Consider the following 24010-nt stretch of genomic DNA (forward strand, 5'->3'; position numbering starts at 1 on the left):
AATTTGTGTGGTGATAAGGACGAAACTCCACTGACATCACTCCTGTTGCTATGCTAGATGCTTGAATATCACTGTAGAAGTATCACAGTAACTATTACTGTTGTTGTTTAAGGGAGAGGAAGGGGGGGTGGGGGGAGAGGACTGTGCAACTGCCTTCAAAAAGACTTGATTCCTTGGGGTGACAAACAAGTTAATGAGTGTTGGATTTTCCTTTCTGCAGTAGTAATCATAAACATGACAACTATTCGCATCCTCAGCAAACGAATCTATGTTGGTAATCCATTTATCCATACTGCAGTTTTTTTTCTTGAGAGTGTTTTACCAGCATTGGTTTATTTCTTGAACATTTCCGTGCAAATCTTTGCAGTAGTGTTTTCATTTGTGTTCAGAGCTGCAGCAAATCTGTCTATTACATTGCTATCCCAGAGCGGCGAGACACCATTTAACTTTCCAGTCTCTTGTCTGGACCTCGGATGGCAATACCTTGTACGAGAGATCAGTGCAGAACAGAACTTTTCTACTTCATCCCAACGATGCTTCTGGAACTCAAATGGGAATCCCTGGAGGGAAGGTGACATTCCTTCGAGGATTGCTGTTGGAAAAATATAGAGAGCAGGCATTTGAAAGTCAATGTTTCTACTATCGCCAATGTACATTTCTTATAAGGACCATGACAATAAGAGAAATCAGGGCTCGTACAGAGGCATATAGAGTGTCATTTTTCCCTCACTCTGTTCGTAAGTGGAACAAGGAAATATATGACCAGTAATGGTACAAGGTGCCTTCCGCCATGCACCATACGATGGCTTGTGGAGTATGTTTGTAGATGCAGAAAATTTGACAGCTTAGGGTGGTTGTTGCAGACACACATATCGTGGGAGTGGTGGAATGCAGTCCACGCCTCTTGTGTGAGCTTCCTCTGTGCCCCCCTTCCCCGCCCATACTACTTGTCTCATACCAGTCAATCGTAAAGTAATTTTGAACACAGGCTATAGATATTTAGTCCTTAAAAGCAGCTTTTTCTGAGGGCAGTGTTCGTTATGGATGATTTTCAGTAACATAGGTCCTGTGACAGTTTCATTGGGACCAACAGAAATACTTGTTCAATGCACGAATTTATGCACAGTAGGTTCATTAATATAGGGTTTTACTGTATTTCAGGAGGAAATTATCTCTCCCCCTCTACGCCTCTCTACCCCCTGTGTGTGTGTGTGTGTGTGTGTGTGTGTGTGTGTGTGTGTGTGTGTGTGTGTGTGGTTTACTGTTACTGCTTCCATTGTGAGCAGAAGAATATATATGGATACTGTATTTTTTCAGTGGTATTGATTACTGATTTAGGTGATATAAATGCGTGTGATTATTTTCATACTAAGTGTAAAGAATAATGTGTTGTCGATCTTCATTTATGTAATTAGAAGTCGATATTACCCATAATGTTTCCATCATTCTGAGAAATTTTTGTAAATGCTAGCCAAAAAAGTGTCAGGGTGTTTATCTTATAGCTTGAAGCCTTGCTAAATCTAAATAAAATAAATATTTGCTGCAATTCTCTTCGTCCAAATAATTCAGCTGACTGAGCTCTTATAGCATTGAATTCATGTTTAAAGTATAATTCAGTTTTATAGATCACATATGTGCCCATAATGCCTGTAAGTTGATGTTTCTTCTTCTCATTAATATTGTGTTTTCTGTTGATATGGCACTCATTAATAAGAAAGCCACATTTTTTAGTTTGATGCTGCAATTATCAGTTTTCAGATATGTAGCTCCAGAGAACTAAATTTCAGTACAGAACACAAAATGAATTGAAAGAAAGCAATTTGCTTATTCAGCCAGTGGATTTCATGGTGGATTCTGTAAATAAATTCAGTAGAAGAGGGTAAAAAAAGGATGTAATGGCAGTAATTTATCAAAATAAATGTAGTGCTGTGGTGCATTTGTGCACTGCAGGATCTAAGGCTCACTCTCAGATAAGAAAAGTTGGTGCTGCCCTAGAGCTGTCTTGAAATGTGACCTGTGTTGAGGGAAGGACTATCCATTGACCAAGGAGCTAACAGAACCAGTCAGCAGTACTGATAGTATTCAGACTGTGTGTAAGAATTTGAAAATGGAACTGTAATTCTGTTTAGCTACATCTCCTCAAACACATTTCAATGAAGATAATTTGAATTAAATCACGATTTTTGCCATTTTCAGTCCGAATTGTTATTAAAAGAATTAGCTGTGATGAATTTCTGTCAAGCCAGACTGATACTTAAACCTTAACATTGGAAGACAGTGCCTTGTTACTCCTTGCCATTACCCTCGATGGCTGTTCTTTCCTGTAAAACACAGTGTTAAATGTGGAAGAGGCAACAATGTTATCCGAGAGCTGAACTAGTGAAACTCTATTTTACTACTTTTGTTCTGTTCTACACTCTTAAAAGCATTTTCTTCTGTTGTATTATCAGGGAACTCCTGGCAGTTCTTCACCAGATCTCGCCGAGGGAGCGCCAATATTATTTGTCAATGAAGGTATCGACTCCGATGGACAGTTGGTAACAGAATTTGAACCAGTAAGTGCATTCCACCCTGAAGCTCTTCGGCGCAGACTCGAAAGAGATCTTCCAAAAAGTGAAAATGATATGCAACCGGCCTCAAAAAGTGAAACTGATACGCAACCGGCTTCAGAAAGTGAATCTGATATGCAGTCAGCTGCAGAGCAAAGATCAGAGCAAAGAAATTCTGCAGTTCACGTGTGCCGAGAATGTAAGGAACCATTTGGAACTGAAGAAGAAATGATTAATCATCTAAAGACTCATTATAGTTGTATAGATTGTGGTCAGACTTTTACAGAGGTTGACGAGTTGACCGAACATTGCAAAATGTTATGTGCAGCAGAACCTTGGAGTTGCAAAACATGTGGAATGACATTTAGCAGTAAAGACAAACTTCATAATCATTTACAAGTCCACACAGAGAAACCATATATCTGTGACGAGTGTCCATCATCATTTTCAAGAAAGGATGTTCTTGCAAGACATAAAGCTATTCATTCTGGGCGCCAGTTTATTCATGTTTGTGATGAGTGTTCTAGAGTATTTACGCGTGAAGAGGACATAAATTTGCACAAGCTGACCCATTCATTTTGTAAAGATTGTGGCGTTCAGTTTGCATCGAGTCAGGAATTGTCAGCACACAAATTGTCGTGCCCAAATGTTAAACCTTGGCCTTGTGACTTATGTGATAAATCATTTGTTTCAAAAGACAGACTTAATCGACACTTAAAAATACATTCTTCTGATAAACCATATGTATGCGAAATTTGTTCAGCTGCATTTAATAGGAGAGATAAACTGACAAGACATAAAACAACACACAGTGGTGACAGACCTTATCAGTGTGAATATTGTGATCTTAGCTTCACCCGAAGAGACAAACTTGGAAGACATATGACCACTCACTTTAAATCTCAAGTTAATAATGAGGAAAACTTCAGTTAGGGGGAAGAAATTTATTTTCATGAGTTTTTTCAGCTGAATAATTTCAAAACATTGTGACAGCTGCAATTTTCAAAGATGTTTCATCATTATCTCAAATTTAAATTATATTCTGATTTTATTTATTTATTATTTTTCATTAATTTGTTCATTTCATCCTCCTTCGGTGTTATACATGAGCATCATTTAGAAATGCCCTTGACATAAGATATGTATTTATAATTTGTCATTAGTCATACAGGCAATTTTGCCTTAGAAACTGAACTATTGGGCATATAATGCTGTATGCTTTTCTGCAATTTTCCCTCTTGAACGTATGCCTCCACCAATTTTTGGCTTGAATTGATCATGTATGGAACATACAAGTTTGTGAATTAATATTTAAAAAAGTTTTCGTTAGCCCTTACTTCAGGAGGGTAAAAACTTTCAAGCCTTTACATGGAAGGTATTGCGACTCCCTTGTTGAACTGTCTGTAATAACATTAACCCCTAAACTTCCTTTCTACTGTAGCTGAACAAACAAAGCACTGTTGTGATCATGACAAATAAGTTAGAGTAGTCAACATTTTCGGTAGCAGTGAGTCCAGTGGCTTTATGTCTCTGCTGTGTGACAGTAGACTAAAAATTACTCATATTTGAGTGAAAGCATTCTAGAAGCACTGAGATGGCTACCAACAAGGCACTTGACATTTCATGGAGAACGGGGCACACATGCTGCATTTAATAAACAAGTTTTCTAGAAATAATTGATTTTCTAATGAGTATTATCTTGTTTATTTAGATGGCATTCGTATTTTGAGTCCAGGTGTTTATACAGAGATAGGGACTAAAACATGAACCCCCAGATTATTTCAGGAAATGCATTATTATTTTAGTTGTCAGTTCCTAAAAACTAGTGTTTCTGTCTTTCTTACAGTGAAAATATTTTTTTCGGTTGTGTTAGTGTGTAGATATGACAGAAGAAATCACTCCAAAACTAATACACATAGGAAGAAAGCAAAGCAAAGTCAAGTCATAGAACATGAATGACTGGGAGACCCTGAAGGAAAGTTCAGGCACCTTTCTTACATGAAGTATAAGAACTGTCTGTGTAAGTGTAGATGTTTAGTGTAGGTGACTGGAGTGAGCAAGTGTGTGTGTGTGTGTGTGTGTGTGTGTGTGTGTGTGTGTGTGTGTGTGTGTGTGTGTGTGTGTGTGTGTGTATAGAGAGAGAGAGAGAGAGAGAGAGAGAGAGAGAGAGAGAGAGAGATGATGGTGATGGTGATGAGAGAAGGGAGAGGGTGAAACCCGGAGCTGGCACATAGCCTACTCCTCTTGAAGAGCACCAAGAGGGCCACCGAGCTTAACGACCCCATCCGATGGACAGATCACCATCAACAGTGTTGCATGCTCTCACTTCATGAGACATTGAGGAGAGGTTCGGAATTCAATCCAGACCATTGGCACAAAGATTATTGACCAGGGACCTTACACCTCTACCCCTCCTATTGCCTCTGCTGCAAAGGCAAATGAAAATTTTCAATAGTGTGCAACACACCCAGATGGTCATCCATCTAAGTACTGGCCATGCCTGATGGTGCTTAACTTCAGTGATCTGATGGGAAGAATGTGTAATATAGAAGTTTTACAGACAAGTGTCAACATACAATGTAATTATTGAATATCTTGACAACAGAGTCAGTATAAAAGAGGAATGGTAATGCTTTGAAGAATCTTCATTTTTTTAAATTAATGTAAGTACTTTCCTTTCCTGTATTTTGAAGTTACTATGTTCATATTGAATCGGACTGAGTATAGTGCCACCTTAATTTTCACATGCTGTGGCATGTGAATCATTTCTGCTTCATTATAACAAAAACAAAGAAAAACTGCTACTTCTGGAAAGCATGTCATTTACTTATTCATCCAGGGATCATCTTAAAATGGTAGAGGATTTGTCAAAATACAATGAAAATAGGAACCTCAAAAATATAGATACACACAGAATATATAAGTACGCTTTGAGGATAGGACATGTGGTTGGCCATGGCCTTCATGAATGAACCATCCCAGCATTTGCCTGAAATGGTTTAGGAAAACCTAAATCAAAATGGCTGGACAGAGGAAAAAATTCCCCAACCTTCTGAATATGATGTTAGCACTTCAACAACTGCACTGCGTCTTTCGGTTAGTCCCTATTGTGCAATGTTTTCTTCATACATAATTTGCACAAGATAAATTGCGATACGAAACTAGTTTCCTACTGTTTTTTTGCTTCTGTCTACACTGTCACTGCCTACTCTAAGGAAACCCACTGATGACTTCAGGACCGCGAACATCCTGCTACGCCCCTTGCACTTCGTTCAATCCATCCGGAAAACTGATTCCAGGACCACAGACATGCTACCGTATGTGATGCAGTTTGCATAGAAAAGTGAGCCAGTATACCATTTTAAGCAATTCCCCATGATTGAGTCGGCAAGTAACATTGTGTGGCATGAAATATTTAAAATTATGTTGGTTGCTTCTTTGTATGGTATTTTGTCTCATTGAAGCTGTAACCAAGAGGAAAGTCATACAGTTGATCTAAGATGAATTTTCCTACATGCTTGCCGACAGTGAAACACAGACAGGCTGTTAAGACATCATGTTTATTCTAGAGTTGATGTCTTTTCAGCCAAATCCCGGTGATCTGGTGAAGAGGTATTCCCAAATGGGAATATTTTAGGGATTACCAATTGTGATATTTTCCTTACTAACAATGGAAATATCTCAAAAACATTAGTTGGGAATTGGAACAATTTTTATTTTGTTTCTGGGACCCTATAGCCCAACCAAAAATAGTCCTTTTGTGTGTGTGTGTGTGTGTGTGTGTGTGTGTGTGTGTGTGTGTGTGTGTGTGTGACAGAGTAAACTTGACGACTTGTTCTACAGCTGTGACAGGATACCCAGCCATCGACTAATAACTGGTGGATCCAAGAGAGATCTGTGTTAGTTTTGTTTCCTATTTATGAATAAATCTATTAGTCACCATCCTCTTTTCTATTTCTGATCACATTTTCTGTCTGGTACAAGCATATTCAAAATGGTACAGCATAAGAAAATGTTTGGAAGTGATTGAATTGGATTTGTAGTAAACCATGTGCCTTGTTCAGTACATGATAAATAAGTCTTGAGGTCTTGCTAATCCATGTGAGGCACCCACCTTAAAATTAACAGAAACCATAAAAATTAATTAACCCCTTGCTAGAATAATTAACACATCTGATGCTAGAGACAATGAAAATATAAATGTGAGATAAGTGTTGTATAGTAGAAATAAAGTTAAGAGGAATGAATTGGGGGCTACCCATCTAATATTAAAAATTAAATGTATATTTATGTACAATGTATGTATCGTGTAAATAGTAGCTGTATAAACCCTTTGTTTTTCTGAGAACTGTGTGCTATGTGGGGCTGTAATGTGTTAGTAAGCAAAACTGAATGTATTAATTGTGATCAATGTGTACTAGATGTATTAATTTTGATTTTAATTGTCTGCAGTTATTATTTAGATTCTAAGTTTTTGTGTTGCAGTAGCTACATTTTAAAAAGGCAGCTGACTGATTTTTTTTGTGATGTTGAAATATTTTCTGTTTGTTGGTGTACTTATATGTATTAGTTAGATCGTGATAAAGATTATGTACATTTTCATTTAGTGGTTGTTTCTTCCCCCTTCCTTACTTTTACTGTATGTGTTTTTTTATTTTTGAAAATGAAAATGAGTTCATACCGTAAGTATTTTTGTTGCAAAAATCAGCAGTTGCACAGTGATACAATATTCTTCGCTTGATGAAGGATTTCTTGAACTATGTTGCATAGTTTTGTTTGTACAAAACTAAACCTACTTAAATTAAAATATTTCATTAATTTAATCTGGCTCTCTTTTCAAAAGTCTTATTTAGTGAGAAGATAATCTACTGCCCATTGTGTTGCTTTTGTTCTACCATAAAGTTTTGGTTTCATTCGGAAATTACAATTTGTCAGGCTTGGGTGTGCATATGAAGCTTTCCATATTCAGATACAAGTTATCTAATTAGATATTAATGCTGAAAGGTTGTATATAAAATGATACAGTCTGAGACACTTGCATGGAATTTGTGTTCTGCAATAGTGACCTAAAGTTTGTCAATATTTTGGCTGGAGTCCACAGATTTATTTACTGATGTTTAGTACATAAAAGAATAATAATAGGTATCAGTTTGATATCTATATACTATTTTGTTTTGGGGTATGCAGGTAGTATTGTTGTTACTGCAGACTATTGGTAGTAGTTTCTATTTTTGTATATAATCATATTAAAATTTTTTCAAGCTAGGTTTACTGTCCTGTCAAAGAGTTCATAAATTTTATGCTAGTGGGATGTCTGCCTTGAAATATCTGTTATTTTTGTTGCTGGCAACTTTAAGCTCAGAGCATTGAACTTTCTCATGTCGTAATATAGTCCAGTCAACAAAGGAAAATTAAGAGGAAAAAAATCGTTAGAAGTATTTGTTCAGTTGTAGGAGGGAGTGCCGTGAGCAGCATACCTAAAAATACTGATTGGTGGAGTGTGAGCAGGGTAATGGGGGTGGGGAGAGGGGGTCACCTTCGATTGTTTTCTGGAATAACTTGAAAACTGTGGCTTCTAGCGAAAATGATCCTTAAACTATATTTCTTTTCTGGGACTAACAGTTTTCATGATGCAGAGGATGCAAAAATCACAGATTACCAAAACTAGTATTTTAATAGAACAACTATTTAATACAACAGATATTAAATATTGAGGGATAAAATGCATTCTCAGTACGTGACAGAATGAGGAAGGTTGGGGGAGAGGGTAAAAGCATAAGGGAAGATAGGTCGCCAGATCGTGGTCATGCATTACTCTCCTTCATAGATACACAAACTAAACAGAAGCAGATCATCCCCTCATTCTCTATCCCACTACATCACAAGAAGCAACTGTAGTGTGTGACAAAGTTATACCAACCCTTCCGCAGTGTGCTTTATCAATCACTGGCAACACAGTGACCAGACATGCTGTGGGGTTGTTCATGTCCACAAAATATGTTATCACTACACGAAATACTGATATGAGTTACTAATAATATTAACACAAGAAATCTGTGTGGACAGACTCTACGTAAATATCTGCACACTGTTCTACGCTACTAGAGGAAAAATTGATTCTTGTCATCCTGTATGGCAGCTGTAGCATTCTCGTGGGAAAAGCAGTTTTGCTCTTCACGAGTGCTCTCACTTCAGTTTGTGGGCAGATTATACCTCCCCAGTATTTCCTGTCCAATTCTCTTACGTGAGTAGACAAAATAACTTCAGTGAGTTCATGTTTATATAATGGAGTTATTTTCAGTTTATTGAGTATTTAATTGCAATCGTTAATGTAATGTAAAAAAAGCTCAACAGCTGGAGCTGTCAGCTGTCTATCACACTGAAGAGACTGGTCAAAGTGTAACATTCTGTCAATATGTACGAAACAATGTTATTTTCATTGTCTCCACTATTAATGGCTTGAATACTTTTCACAGCGTGAAGGATATCAAATGCTTCATCTCAGTCTCAGCGTTTCGAACATCTGAAGAGGCACAGAGGGTTAAACTGGCTGCCTCTGCAACGGAGTAGGTCACCTGTGTGTTCTGGAGCTTAGATACTTCATCATATGTCAAGCAACACATTACAGCAGATTATTGTTCTAGGTTTTAACATGATCAGTTCTGTTCCATCAGACATATTCACGTCCACCTTGGAAGATACACTGTGACTGTGTGGTAAATGGCTGTACTCATTGCAGCCCACTCTACAAGTGCCAGCAATTCCTGAATGGAGGATATTTATGTGGTTTACCAGTAACTAAATTAATGATGAGAGAAGTAACTTTCTGGCCAGTCATTAATTCACCACTAATCGGCTACAACACCATTACATGACTTTACGACTTGCTGTCAATAATAGAGAGCAGCAAGGTGCCACATTTACCTATCCAGTCCCTTTCCCACCAACACTACATACATCACTGACACCATTACACTTAAAAAAATCAAACACTTCACATCCATTTTTCATAGGAACATATTTTATGTAAAACCTCAGTTAACAACTTCTAATAAATGCTCACTTAAACTGAAAAAAATACCACTATATAAACATGCACTCAGTCAAGTTTTTGTGTGCATGCATAAAGAAAGTGGGAAGGAAACTCCGGGGAGGTGTAGTCGGTCTTTAAACTGAAAAATGAGCAGTGCTCATGGTTGGGAAGTTACCTTTCCTGGAAGAATGCTATAGCTGCCATACAAGATGACTAACAATCAATTTCCCATCTGGGATTGTAGAAAAATTTGCAGAGATTTATGTAGATTCTGTCCATATGCATTTCTTGTGTTAGTATTGTTAATAACTAATGTCTGTGTGCCATATGGTGTTAACACACTTTATGGAAAATAAGTACCCCCACAGCATGTCTGCATACAGTATTAAAATGCATATACATATGAAAATGTTAACTTAGAATAATATCGGTCAGTGACTTGATTTGTGCTGGAAAAATAAGTAATCTGGTCCCTTCAACCCCCACAAACCCAACCCACCAACCAAAAATAAGCATTGTAGAATTTAATTAGTATTACAGCAAGTTTGCTACCAGGAAAACATTTTTCTTGGCATTTTTTAAGGAAGTTAATATCGTATTTTACTTTCGGGTTTAGGAATGTTAGTCTGTGGACAGTCTAAAATCAAATTAATTAAGGGGTGACCTTTAGGAAATGGATGTCTTTCAAATGAATGATAGTATGTTGATGCTTAAGGAAAAACTTTTAATTTATATGAAATCAAATGTTAACACATGCTGTGTGATTTACATGGTCATGTTGTCCAAGTAGCAGCCAGTCTCACGAATACCATGTTGTGTTCAACTCTGTCAGAAATTACTCGTAACATGGCCCAACAGACATTGCGCAATCAAATCTACCTCTCCTTTAAGGCCAGCTTCCAATTCCATTGAGCTTTGGTGTTTGTTGACATACACACACTCGCAGGTAGTCTCAAAATAAAATGTCACGATGGGAAGTTTGGTGTGTTGATTACCACAGCATGTCGCTGAAATGACAAATGAAGTGTCCTGGGAAACTGTCCCTTACAACTGCCATGAATGCTTCTGCAGTGAATAATGTTGCACCACCCTATTGAAAATAAACACTCTTGTGTTTATTCATTCACTCTGCAATTCTGGCAGAAAGAACATGTTCAGAATGTGCAGATAACATTTGGAGTTCACGGTCACAGTTTAGATTGTTATGAACTATGTAAGGCTCTTAAAGGTTCTACAAATGTTAGTTCCAGTTATTAACTGGCCAGTTTAAGTGAAAATGCCACTCACTGCTCATAAATACCATTTCATTTGGGTCATTTAAAGATCTTTTGCATACAAACAGCAAAGTATTCTCATTGAGGGCATTCCCTATCTTTGGTCAGGTGGAATGGCATCATTTGATGTAAATGTAATTTTAAAGCCATGTGTGACACTTCTATCACAGAATCGTGGCTAATCTGTAGACAGAGTGCATGTCAGTGTGCATGTTGCCTCAGACTCCTGATGTCGCATCTCCCACAGTGGTGATATTTTCAGCTGTTGCCAAATTGGGACCAGGAAGCTTCCAAAGAATGTTTTATGTTATTTTAAAAGCTGGAACCGATTGTAGGATCATTTTGTGACTTGAAGATGTACAATTAAAAATAAGACACACTATCCATTGTGTTGCAAAGACATAGTCAACATTTAGGACAAATAGATCATATGCAAACAAACAATGCTCTTTTTTCTGAATAGTGGATAGTCCCGAAGTGAGTGACACATGCTCCATCCCTCTCCCACAACTTAGAGCAGTGTACCAGTCAGTCTAAAACTTCTGTTTCCTGTAAATCACTCTGTACTTGCCATGCTTTAATCTTTGTTTCCAAATAAGATTTGTCACAACACATCTGACTACTATGTAGCAGTAGCTGATGAAGCCCTCAGTGAGGATGTCTTCATCATGTTCTGTGATACACGGTCCAGCTTGATGATGTCCTTTTGTTCTGACAAATAGGTTTCATTATGGCTTTGTGGAAGCAGATAAAGTTGCTGCAAAAATGATTCACAAGATGGATCATCTCAAAGGCAGGATGCAACTAATGCATTTGACAGGTGCTCTACGACAGGTCTGCCCATGAAGAGGATGCACTACACTACTTACAAAGATACCAGTGCTAAGGAAGAGGATTTGGAGTATATATCAGCAGTCAAAACTTGTTAGAGGAAAGTTCACGGGAACAATTCAGTTTGGAACTGTGTATCAGTTCATTGTATCCTTCGCTGCTGAACTTTCTTCCATTCTTTTTCTGCTGTATATTCACAAAATTTGAATATCAAAAATATAATTTAAGAAACTTTAGCTTCAAAAACAAATTTTAGATTTCCAATACCTTAAAAGTACTCTACAGCATCCAAACTATGTTGACTCCCCATACTGTGGAACTTCTGATCAGTAGAGGGGCACAGAAACAAAATGTTAAAAATTGGAGCTCAGCTTTAAAAACTCGTTCCATGTGGCTCAATTTTATTGTTGTAACTTTGAGCTTTAGTCACATGTGTACATAGTATACGGTTGACAAACGTTTTTGAGATCTCTCATTTTATAATTAATCTCAAGGATGATTGTAGTGAGAATGTAGTGTTAAGTTGTTAGTGTGTATGTCTAAGGGCATGAAGGTGCAGTGGTAGTTGTAACTGATACTGTTCTTAAGTACAGACAGTAGCACAACTATCATATTGTTTGCAGGAGAACATACTTGAGTGTATTTTTTAAAATAGTTTTCTTTAATTTATATAAAAAACATCAGTTTCTCATTTTCTCAAGCTATAAAAATTTGCTCTTGTTCTTGTAGCATTTTCTGAGTTTTTGTTTGTATTATTTAGCATATTACAGAGAAGTGGGGGGACTGTTAGCATATGGTGTCTTTGTGCATATACATTCATATAATCTCGAAGAGAAGGGCATCTCAACAACTTACCTGATCATCTCATTTGCGGTAAAAAGGCCACAGAAGATCAGAAAGGCCACTGAATTAATGAAACCCCTGTCAAACAGTAAATGTAATAATAATGACAAACTCTTACAGTCATAGATATCAGTGAGCAATGGGCAGCAAAACTTGTTGAGTTACACACCTTGTGCTGTAATAAACATAACACTCCAAGGAGCAGGAAGCGCTGATAGTTTTTAGATGTCTCCAATAAATGTCTTAGCAGCATTTTCCCAGCAGTAACTTCTACCAGATCATGCTGTGAGAACCAGTATAAATTGTAATCATATACTTCCAGCTTGAAGCATTAAATCTGTCCCCCCCTCCCCCTCCATTTTTTCAAGATTGAAAGCATCCTTGACATCGAGTTGCAATGATACCACTCATGAGATCACAAGAGGAAGCCTGACTGGGACTGTGGCCAAAGCATTGCTCGCTTGATTCATAGAAGGCGCATATACTTCTCTGTAGTATCTGTTCACAGGCCAACTACTTTTGTATTAGAACTTGTATAAAATATATTAACCAAATGCTATGAATGCAAAAAATATTTAAGTAAAATACCCAGTTTTAAAACCTGTTTTTCTCTAGAAGTACTTTTTCCCCCCTTTTCTACCAGTGTTGCAAAACATTTTGAAATATTCTGAAACGAGTGCTGATTTACATTTGTACCATGGCTACAGATGTATTGTAAAAGTGCATATAAGAGGCAATGATTGTGCACATTTATTGCCACCCACGAAGAATGGAATTTAAAACTGCTTTCGATCCATCTTGTTTCCTGATGTTTTCTTTCTTTTTTTTAATCCTAAGAAGTTGGCATCTGTTGAAGACTGAGCAATTTGTGTCTTGCTGAAACTTAGTGCATTAAAAAAAGTAATATTTCTGAGAGCGGTCTGAACCAATTTAATAGAATGATGAAAACTTAGAGAAATGTGCACACAAGAAGAAAATGGCAATGTTGCTGCATAGGCATTGTAGCCTTACATCTGAATATAGCAGTCTAGTACTGCGATTGTTCTGAAAACAAAGTTGCATGTGTGATACTGGAGTGATAGCTACCATCAGTAACAAAACACAAGGTTAGCTCATTGCATTATTTTTGTACATCTAACTAAATATGACTTCGTTCTTCTACACACAGGATATTTGTCTATTTACTGTAGTGAAGTAAAATTTTGACAAAAGTATACCTCATTGGCATTTCTGTGCATTGCATGTTAATGACTATAATTTCAGCTGTTTATATTTCAATGGTGAAATAATCAGAGTAAAGTTAAGGTCAATTATTTTATTTTTATTTTAAAAATTCTATTCTGTGAATAGCACACAGTGAGGAGTGTTAGTAGTAATTGAACAGAACAAAGCACACCAGGTTCCCCAACTCCTGCCAGCTTCCAAGACCACGACACCAGTCAACTTTCAGAAGGGTGAACAAGATGCAAATGAGCAGCAGCTGAACTAAGTCGCATCACATCTGTTAGGGAACATTCCGGTCTTACTTCTGATTTGGAAACCTACTTAAATAGGGACATCTGTGTATAAATGATCATTGTGAATGTTTCACAAGCTAATGAGGCATATGTATAGGACATATCATGATTGTCAACTTACTCATAGTGATCTGATGTCCTGCAACATATTGAATTATGTAACTCATTTCTGGTTTAAAGTTAAAGCTGCCTTTTATAATCTTCTCAATTAATTTTGTTGTTGTGATTTTGTATTAATGTCAGTTGCTTGCATCCAAATAAAGAAAGAATGTTATTGGAATTGTATGACTACCTCCTTGTGTTCCTTTTTACCCACTATATCCCGTGCTTAGCGAGAGGTCCTTGGTTCAAGTCTTCCCTCTAGTGAAAAGTTTACTTTCTTTATTTTCGCAAAGTTATGATCTGTCCGTTAGTTCATTGACGTCTCTGTTCACTGTAAAGTTTAGTGTCTGTGTTTTGCGACCGCACTGCAAAACCGTGCGATTAGTAGACGAAAGGACGTGCCTCTCCAAAGGGAACCGAAAACATTTGATCGCAAGGTCTTAGGTCAACCAATTCCTCCACGGGAAAACACGTCTGATATATTCTATACGACACTAGTGACGGCATGTGCGTCACATGACAGGAATATGATGTCGACCCACCTAACCGGTACACTTGGCAAATGGGTAAAAAGATTCTTCTACCTTGCCCGATTTAGGTTTTCTTGTGGATGTGATAATCACTCACAAAAAAGTGATGAAAACATAAGAGTTTGTCACATAAACTTCAACAAATGAATGCAACAGTTTCACAGTCGCACAGTTTTTCCTGTGCTCTGTCAAAACATATGTTTTGAACGTTTTTAAATTTTTACTTGTGTAGACCGTCAAATCCTGCATATGTCCAATCAAATCTGAACATGTCCTGTAATTTTGGAGGGCGAAGTTGATTATGTGTGAGTGCCTGAACTTTGATTATTGACACACGATCACGTAAACAATACTGCTCTGTGTACCTGTGCAGCTTCGCAAAATCATTGAATATTTTCACAAAGTATTTCACTTGCCGAAAACCACACACATCTAACGGTTGCACAAGAGGTGTACAACCTGGAGGAATGGTAATCACATCTACTCCCACACTAAAATTGTCTGAAAATAGAAAAATTTAATACTCGTGGGAAGACTTGAACCAAGGACCTCTCGTTCCGCAGCTGCTCACGCTTACCACAGGACTGACGGCGCTTATGCACTCACGTTTTCCTTGATGTTGCCTGCCTATCTTACGCATGGACTACTCAGTTTGTATATTTTGCTTATTTTTTTCATAGTTCCACACAACTTCTTCCTGTTTTCTCGATCTGTGTACAGTTTTTCAAGGCCTATCCATTGTGCCAACTTATAACTAACTCTGATGGGGGTGCGATGGGGAGGTTCCCTTGTGAGCCAGCATGGGATGCCTGTCCTGTTGGGCCAGTGGCATATTGTCCTGCCCAGTCTGGACAAGTACAGAGGGCATGTATGCTAGTCATGGGGAGCTCTAACATTAGGCAGGTGATGGAGCCCCTCAGGGAAATAGGGAAGTAGCATACAGGGCTGGAAACAATGCCAGTGTGTGCTTGGCATGTTTGCCTGGGGGTGTCACCCCTGACGTGGAGCAGGCTCTGCCAGTGGCTATTGAACGCACTGGTTGCAACTGGCTGCAAATAGAGGCACATATTGGCATGAGTGACACTTGCTGCTAGGGTTCTGAGGCCATCCTTGGCTTCCTTCGGTAGATGGCTGATTTGGTGAAGGCAATTAGCATTGTATTTGGGGTGCAGACTAAGTTCATTATTTATAGCATCTTACCCAGGGTTGACCCTTGTGTCTGGTTTGGAACAGAGTGGAAAGTCTAAACCATAGGCTCAGTTGACTCTGTGACCGTACCGGAAGTGAATTTCTCGACCTTCACTATCGGGTGGAGAATTGTAGGGTTTCTTTTAATAGTTTAGTCATGCATTACACGCAGGAAGGGGCTACTAGGGCAGCGGAGTATGTGTGGTGTTCACATGGGTTAGATAAACCCCCACTTGGGATCAGAGACGTATTGCCCGCCAAAATCAAAGTTCTGCCAGCCACAGTTTCCTTAGGGAATGCTTATCCTCACAGATCAGATATAGAAAAAGTTGATATATTAGTAAACTGCAGGAGCGTCTAAATCAGTTTGAAGTTGGTTTTGATCTTCTGGTACCTACTAGGTGGTAAATGACAGCACCATGTGCAAACGGTATAAGAGGGCTGCTCAGATTGTCTCCTAAATCATTCATAGATAGTTGTATTATTTTTATCATTGACAGACAGTCTTATTGAACTCTGATTGTTACTGAGCTGTTTGACTAAGAGAGTGAGTAAGATTACTTTTAAAGCCTGTGCAGCATTAATCACAGAATTTTTTATGTGCAATAATAAATCTGGAGGGGGGAGGAGGAGAATGAGAAGTCAGTTTACAATTGAACCCAGCAAAAGAAGCCTCTCAGTTTGCTTCAGTAACAGTGAAGGACTGTTTGAAATGATCATAAGTAACACTAGCCGACTGTTACGCCAGGTTCCTTGTGAAGGTCTAGAGGAACATCAGTTGTTCACAAGACACCAGGTACCCCAGTAGTAAGCAACCAGACTCTCATTTGAGTGGACAACATTTCAGATCCCAGTTTAGCTATCCAGCTTTAGTTTTTCAATGATTTCCATAAATTGCTTAAGTCACATACTGGGATGGTTTCTTTGAAAGGGCATACCCAATTTCCTTCCCCCGTCTGAGCTTGTGGGCAGTCCCTAATGACTATGTTGTTAATGGGTGTTGAATGCTAGTCTCCCCTCAGTGTGTAGCATACCATGTGTACAGTAGAAGTGGGATTCACATTTCTTGTGGCATACAGACATAGGATTTTAATTGTTTCCATTAATTGATTAAGGTGAATGGTTTTGTAATGAACAAGTGCAATTTTATTCACCATCATTGTGCATTCTGACACTGTGCTCTGTTTTGAGTTACATCTGGGACATTAAACCTAATTTCCATGCTTCCTTGTTTATGATGGTTGTGTTACAGAAAATTTAATGCTGCTGTTGTAATAAAACTTTCATCAGTCCCTAAGTTCAGGGAAGAAGAGTACGTTTCCTATTTTCTTCAGTCTGCATTGTTTAATTGTTTTGTTAATAATGGATATATTAGACACTTCATCTACAAGTTCTGAAACAGTTATGCAATTTGTTTAGGTAAAACTACTCCACAGTGTGGTGCAGTTGAAACTGATGGCTGCAGTGCAACTGGTGGAACAGTGCCTAGAGAGTGGGGGGAAAGGCATAAAGACCAAACTTATCAAACTTACAGTGTATCCAAATTACAGTGTCCACGCATCTTTATTTAAATCCCCCAGGTGAAATGAGATTAAAGAGAGATTTTTGTGGACAAGCAAGCAAGAGGTGAAGAGTGGATTAAAAAACAAACACACACACACACACACACACACACACACACACACACACACACACACACACACACACACACAGAGAGAGAGAGAGAGAGAGAGAGAGAGAGAGAGAGAGAGAGAGAGAGAGATATGTAAGAATTTCACAATTACTTTGAAACCCTGAAGACAAACGTAATTTTTTTTTAAACCAAATGTATAGTACTTTGAAGCACATTTTGTTCTGTGACACCCAAAGGTTGGTTGATGGATAGTGTAAATCATTTCTCCATCTATTATTATATTTATGAGGTTACTGTTGTTTTCAAACTGTGATTGATTGCTCTCAGAAAACTTCATAAGGGAGTAAAATACACTGTGGAGCTGTTGTCAGTATGCCCAACTGTTTAAAGAGAAGTCTGCGATAGTTTCTAGAGCAGGCACCAACACATTATCGTTATTATACACTTTTGTGCTACAAACACTACTCCACAATGATAAGTTATCCTAGGACGTGATGCCACAAGTGAATGAAAGTAGGAAAAGTAAATCATCTTTTTTTTCCATTCTTGTCTCCAAAATCTGATTTTATCCTTAATGAAAAATTGCGGAGCTAAGATGTTTTAGATGATCTATAACATGTGACTGCCAGTTCAGGTTCTTATCAATATTAACACCCAAGAATTTAGAATATTCTCTTTCATTTAGCAGATTACTCCCGCACATTATTTCTTACGGTGTGGTTAGGCTTTGTACAATAACAAATAGCTTATATTATGTTTAGTCTAAATTAAGTGATAGGCCATTTGTTAAATTTGAAGAAAACATGATTTACATTTTCAAGTGTTGAAGTTATTCCATTATGCTCAATTATAAAAGTTGTATCGGCAGTAAAGAGAACTATTTCTGCTTGTAGGATGTATGATGGAAGGTCTTATATGTTACAAGAACGGATGCACCTGTGTCATTATGTACACTCCCTGAGTTTCTTAATGGAACACACTGCAACCTTTTAGATAGATAGCATTAAAAACAGTTACGAGCAAGATCTTTAGTGACATAATATGTTAACTTCTTGAGGAGAATACATTCGTGGGACTAGTGACATTACTGAAGCCCCATTCTACACTCACCAGACCTTTCCTCTTCCCCAGCTAAATGATGTGCTTCAGGTGCCACTATGCAGTGTGCCACTGGAGCTTTACATGTGCATGGAACAAGAATTTTGGCTGAAGCAACCAGATCATGAGGATGGTACATACCTTTATACAAAAAATTCTCAACCTCAAGGTGTGCCATCAGCTTAAGGAGGTGGATGACTGTGCAAGGAAAACAGTTGTTAGTGGTAGAGCTCTGGGACACCTGCTACATCACAGTTGTAGTAAGCATCCTGAAGTATCTAATGCTCTGCTGTAGTCACTTCATAATCTCTAGCTTCACATGGACACTAATTGGTTCTGTTTTTTCATTAATTTCTGACTGCATGGATGTACTGTATTGGAGTTGAAACACCCAATCATGAAAAAAGGCTGAAGTGGGTAACCCTCCTTTGCACACTAAAGAATATAAACAGTAAAAGAACACCTCTCTATCACAATAGTGAAGAGAGAGGAGAGGAGGGTAAATCTGAGAAACAATCCACATTTTACATCCAGAAAACCATATAAAGACTATGTAATGGTGCTTTAATTGAAATTTCTACCCAGCAGAAAGTAGAATGACTTCTGAAATGCAGGCAGCTGCGTGAATATTCTCTTGTTTTCTAGAAACACAACGTACTTAATTTCTACAAAGAATGTGTGAGGGAAGTGTTAGAGTTGTGAAATATGATGAGAATACTGAATTGGAAGCTGAAGTAAACATCTACCTTTACACGAGGCGTATTCAAAAAGTAAGGGTCGTTTGTTTTGAGCTGTCAACATTTATATATAAGCGAAGTTGCACAAGTGCCATCTGTTGATTACTTATAAAGTCACAGAAGTCATTGGTTTGAGTTAGTAGTTGTCTGACAGCTGGTGAAAGTAAACAACAAGGGCTTAAAAAATTGTTGCTCCCACCATTCCCAAGGTGCATGTTGTAATTAAATTTCTGTATGCAAAAGAATCTATAGCTACTTAAAGTTATCAGATGGTGTGCAAAGTTTTGGGCGTACAGTGTTATGAGTGAAGGGAAGGTTAGACAATGTTGTTGAGACTTCAATAGTAGATCTAAACGTATGTATGACAAAGAGCAGAGTGGTTCAGTTAGTATCTGTAATATTGAAACTGTGTAACATTGGTATCAAAAGCTGCAAAATAAAGGAACAATTGATGATTGTATTCTGCCTGATGAATTTATTCATATTGCACATTGTGTGCAAGGTGAATATCAGAAATACTTATCAACCAAAGATACAGCAAAGAATCTCAAGCAAAGATTTTGTGGAGCAGTATTGGCAAGATGGAGAAGATTTATTTTCACGCACATGAATGCTGAGATGTGGAAATCCGTGATCAATGCAGAATGAAAACAACAGTCAATGCAGTGGCACCATTCAGCTTTGTAAAAACGAAACAATAAATCAAGCAATCATCTTGATTCATAAAATGGTGGCTACCATTTTTGAGATAAAAGTGGGGCTTGTTTTGGTTGGTCTAATGGAAGGTGGTCAGCAATTACAGCTAACATGTTCTGCAAAATGCTCCCCAAGCTGGGGTGTGACATCCAAAATCAATGGTACAGAAGTGAGTCACCTGGGATAGCTGCTCCCTCCATGACAGTCAAGTCCACTCACTGCAGAAATTGTCATCCACTGATCCTGCAATAACTGTTATCTCCTCTTGCACTTGAAGGAATCATTGAAAGATGGTGAACTCAGGATCTCTATTGTCAATTCCAAGGTGGAGAATTTCAATGCAAAGTGGTTGAAGAAGCTAGTGCTTTGATATGCATGGCGATTATGTGGAAAAGTGAAGTAGATTTTAAGGAAACAGAAACTACATATAAAAGCTTTTTTATATATTTTTTTGGACCAAACAGTACTTACTTTTCAAATATGTCCCATACTAACTTGTGACTCACCTGTATTAAAAGAATATGTTAGGACATGCTTCCTTCATCTTAAAGTGTGGCGATATGTACTAAATTCCATCTGTCACTGAAGATGTTAATATTTCAGTCACATTGTACTCTCGTGCAATGGCTAGGTGGCTTTAGAGATGTGAATGGGCCACTCACAAACCAGGAATGTGTACTCATTACTATCTTCTTGTGTGAGCTACTTGGTGACCATATTGCTTGGATTACAAAAGTTTATGAAACAGAACAAGCATCTACATTTGGGACATCTGTTGGATCAATGACAAAAACCCAACATAGTTGACATATCCACTCAGAGAGATGCAAATAATGCCAGCATAAATACCTGTGCTTGAAAGTGATTTTGCTCAAAAGCTCACAACATAAAAAATGGAATATGCCAATGCAGCAGTAACCAAATTGCCAAAGGAAGGAAGAAGTGTTACACATAGAAGACCACTGACAGCAGCAGAAAAAAAACTCCAATTCAAATATCAGTACTCAAAAGAATAGCTCCAACACCATCAGCCAGTTGAACACTTCATGTCTAAAGAAGACTCATCTGCTGGGGCTGTAAAATTGGAAGTGTGTCTGAGGGCACCAAAGGATAACTTTGTTCCACCATATCTGTTGCAAATACTCCAAGTAGAGGGAGAAGGGAGACATAGAAAAATTTCACTGATCAAATGGCCTCCATATTACAGTAGAACATTAATGGGATCAGGATGCATGTAGGAAATGAGACTCCTGGCACAGAGAAGATATGTGTTCTTGTATCTGCCAGAAACTTGTACACTTTGACATCCCTTTGCTAAAAGGCTACACTTTCCATGGAAAGCACACTTTCGGTGATGAGAGAGTAAATATGATGTGGCTTTCTTTATAAATGATTAATACTATTCCTTACCTTTGTGTCTACTAAGATACAGACATTCATTGCAGCCATGCATGTTCCAAAGAAAGTGGTGGTGTGCTCACTTTACCTGCCCCTTTTTGGCACTCAGCAATGAGGCTCTGTGTTATCACACAGATCCATTGCCTGTTCTTCCTCTGAGGGAATTTTAATCATTATCATGTACTGTGGGGCTTCACTACAACCTGGTCCTTGACCTATGCTATCAAGAGCCTCTTTTTGTCAGAGTATCTGTGTCTTTTGAAGCTGAAGCAGAGTGCACACTTCAGACCAGCTGTTGGGTCTCTGCCACTGACATCTTGATATGCTCTTGTGTCCTCAGCAACATTGCTTAATGGGGGAGGATCACTGGAGTGCAACTCATTGACTATTTCCCTGTTTAGATACATTATATCAATGGAGCAGTACATGAAAGAAACCCAGAAAAATGGGTATGCAGCAAAGTCAGCTGGATACATCAAGCATGAATAAATGGGTCACTTTACAGATATGATCTGTCAGGCTACTGATACATAGATTCCAAGGTCTTCAGGACTACTATGGAAATGTCTTCTCATTTGGGGGAATCAGAAATGCCCTCTGCATTTGGACTGGAATGTAGTTTTGAATAAGTTTGAAAGATGGAAATAAGATTAGTGTTTAAATGTCCCATTCACAAGAAGGTCATTTGAGATGGAACACAAGTTGTATTGGGGAAGGAAATCAACTGTGTCCTTTACATAGCAACCATACCAGAATTCACTTGAAGCAGTGTAGGAAAACATAAATCTGAATGGTCAGACATGGATTTGACCTCTGTTTCTCCCAATGTGCTCAGTTGCACAGATTGTAATACTGACCAGCTTCAATGAACATGCTGCCTTTCAAGTACAAAGAGCTAAAAGTCATCAAAATATTCAGAAGAGAAATAAGAGATGATGGTAAGAATTCCATAACTTTATGCTGTAAATCTGTTTATCTGCCAAAGCAGATAAGTGTGTAACAGAGGGCAGACAGGTATATAATGAGAGATTACAGGAGAACAACTAGTGTTACAGAAATTAAGAAATTTAAACAGGAAAGTCTTGCACAGAGAAAGATAAGAGCAACACTTGTGGGAATTTGCCAAGGAAACTTTGATGAGGATGCCTGGGAGGACACATGACTGGTCACTAATGGGAGTATGTAAGGGAAGGAAAAACTGTCAGTACAAAATAGGTGTGAAATCATGGAACAATGATGGAGATAAATTCTCTACTAATGGAATATGTAAGGGAAGAAAAAACTGTTAAGTACAAAATAAGTGTGAAATCATGGAGCAACAATGGCGTAAACAAGTAGAACAATTTACTAGGAGAGATTCTCATTCCATTCCCAGAAAGCATCGTTATATTTACATACACTGTTCAACAGTGGCAAAACACAAAATATTATGGACAATAGCGAAAGGGTTAATTTAGTTTTATAGTAAATTATTGTCTAATAGGGATATAATGTGATTATATGATGTAAAATAGTGATGTTTACCAGTAGAGTTCAGATTTCATGTAACTGTATATTCTGTTCCTTTATATGTAGTTACAAGAAGAACTAAAATGTCAACAAATTACACCAAAAGGACCATTATTTCAAAGTTTTAAATTAAATGTTTTGGGATAAAACACATATTTCACATTATACTACATAATTTTACATATTTTAATACTACTGCAAAATAATTCTACATTTTCGGTACATAGCAAGAAAGGAACAACAATTGTTAGTTTTATTCTTGTGTTTCTCAAACTGTCATCGATTCAATTACACACAAAGCTAAATTTCACAAGTTTGATCTGGACAACAATGAGTTGGTTAAATGCTCTCCTTTCTTGTTCCCAAACACTTTCCAATGTGTAACAGTCATTTGCATTTTAGTTAACCATGGCACCAATTGCATCTTTGTTGTAATCAGAGCTGAAAAAGTTGGTTTCTATTGACAGTGCTTTAATCACTGATGGTGAAATAGTCTTCTGCCAAACTTGTGATAAACATACGGGATGTAGGATGAAATCTCAAACTGACCAAGATTTTTGAATCAGTCTGCATATTAGGAATAAACAACAGATTTCTTCAAAGAAACAGTTTCTCCTTACACAGTTGCAGGGACAGCCTACATCATTTAACAGTGAATTTTACAAAAAACCATGTTTTGTATTGCTTGTGGGAAACATGCCCTGGAACAAACTTCAAATACCTGAATTTAAGCATTTCTTACAGAAATACCGAAGTCGCAACATTCCCAACAAGTCCACTCTCAGGAAAGATTACACAGATTCTTGCTGTATGGGCATATTTAAAAAAAAAATAAATAAATAAAAAAAAATCGGGGCTGACATTGGCAAATCACTTATATGGATTTCTGCTAATGAGATGACGGATGCTGTAGGCCATTTCATTGCTAATCTAACTATGTGTAAGTTGGACTCTGAGGCTGCATCTAAATCATATTTAATTTATTGTAAACCATCGGAGGCAACAAATAGACTGATAGATTCATTAATGACGGACTTAAGTCATTTTGGCCAGATGGTGTAAAAGGAGAGAG

General features: G+C 37.8%; 1 protein-coding gene across 4 annotated transcripts in view; it reads left to right on the forward strand.

Moving 5' to 3' along the window:
* LOC126183684 (zinc finger protein 84-like) overlaps positions 1 to 24010 on the forward strand; it is a 294009-nt gene that overhangs the window by 40086 nt on the left and 229913 nt on the right. For 2 of the 4 annotated variants that reach the window (XM_049925860.1, XM_049925861.1), the window contains one exon: positions 2451 to 7151. The exons of 1 other annotated variant lie outside the window; for it this stretch is intronic. In XM_049925860.1, the coding sequence (XP_049781817.1) occupies positions 2451 to 3482 (1032 nt within the window). In that variant the 3' untranslated portion in view covers positions 3483 to 7151. Of the gene's footprint in view, positions 1 to 2450; positions 7152 to 11578; positions 14309 to 24010 lie in introns of those variants that run through there. One more of the 4 variants, XM_049925863.1, reaches the window with a different exon arrangement.

The sequence above is a fragment of the Schistocerca cancellata genome, chromosome 4 (assembly GCF_023864275.1).
Source record: "Schistocerca cancellata isolate TAMUIC-IGC-003103 chromosome 4, iqSchCanc2.1, whole genome shotgun sequence".
NCBI lineage: Eukaryota > Metazoa > Arthropoda > Insecta > Orthoptera > Acrididae > Schistocerca > Schistocerca cancellata.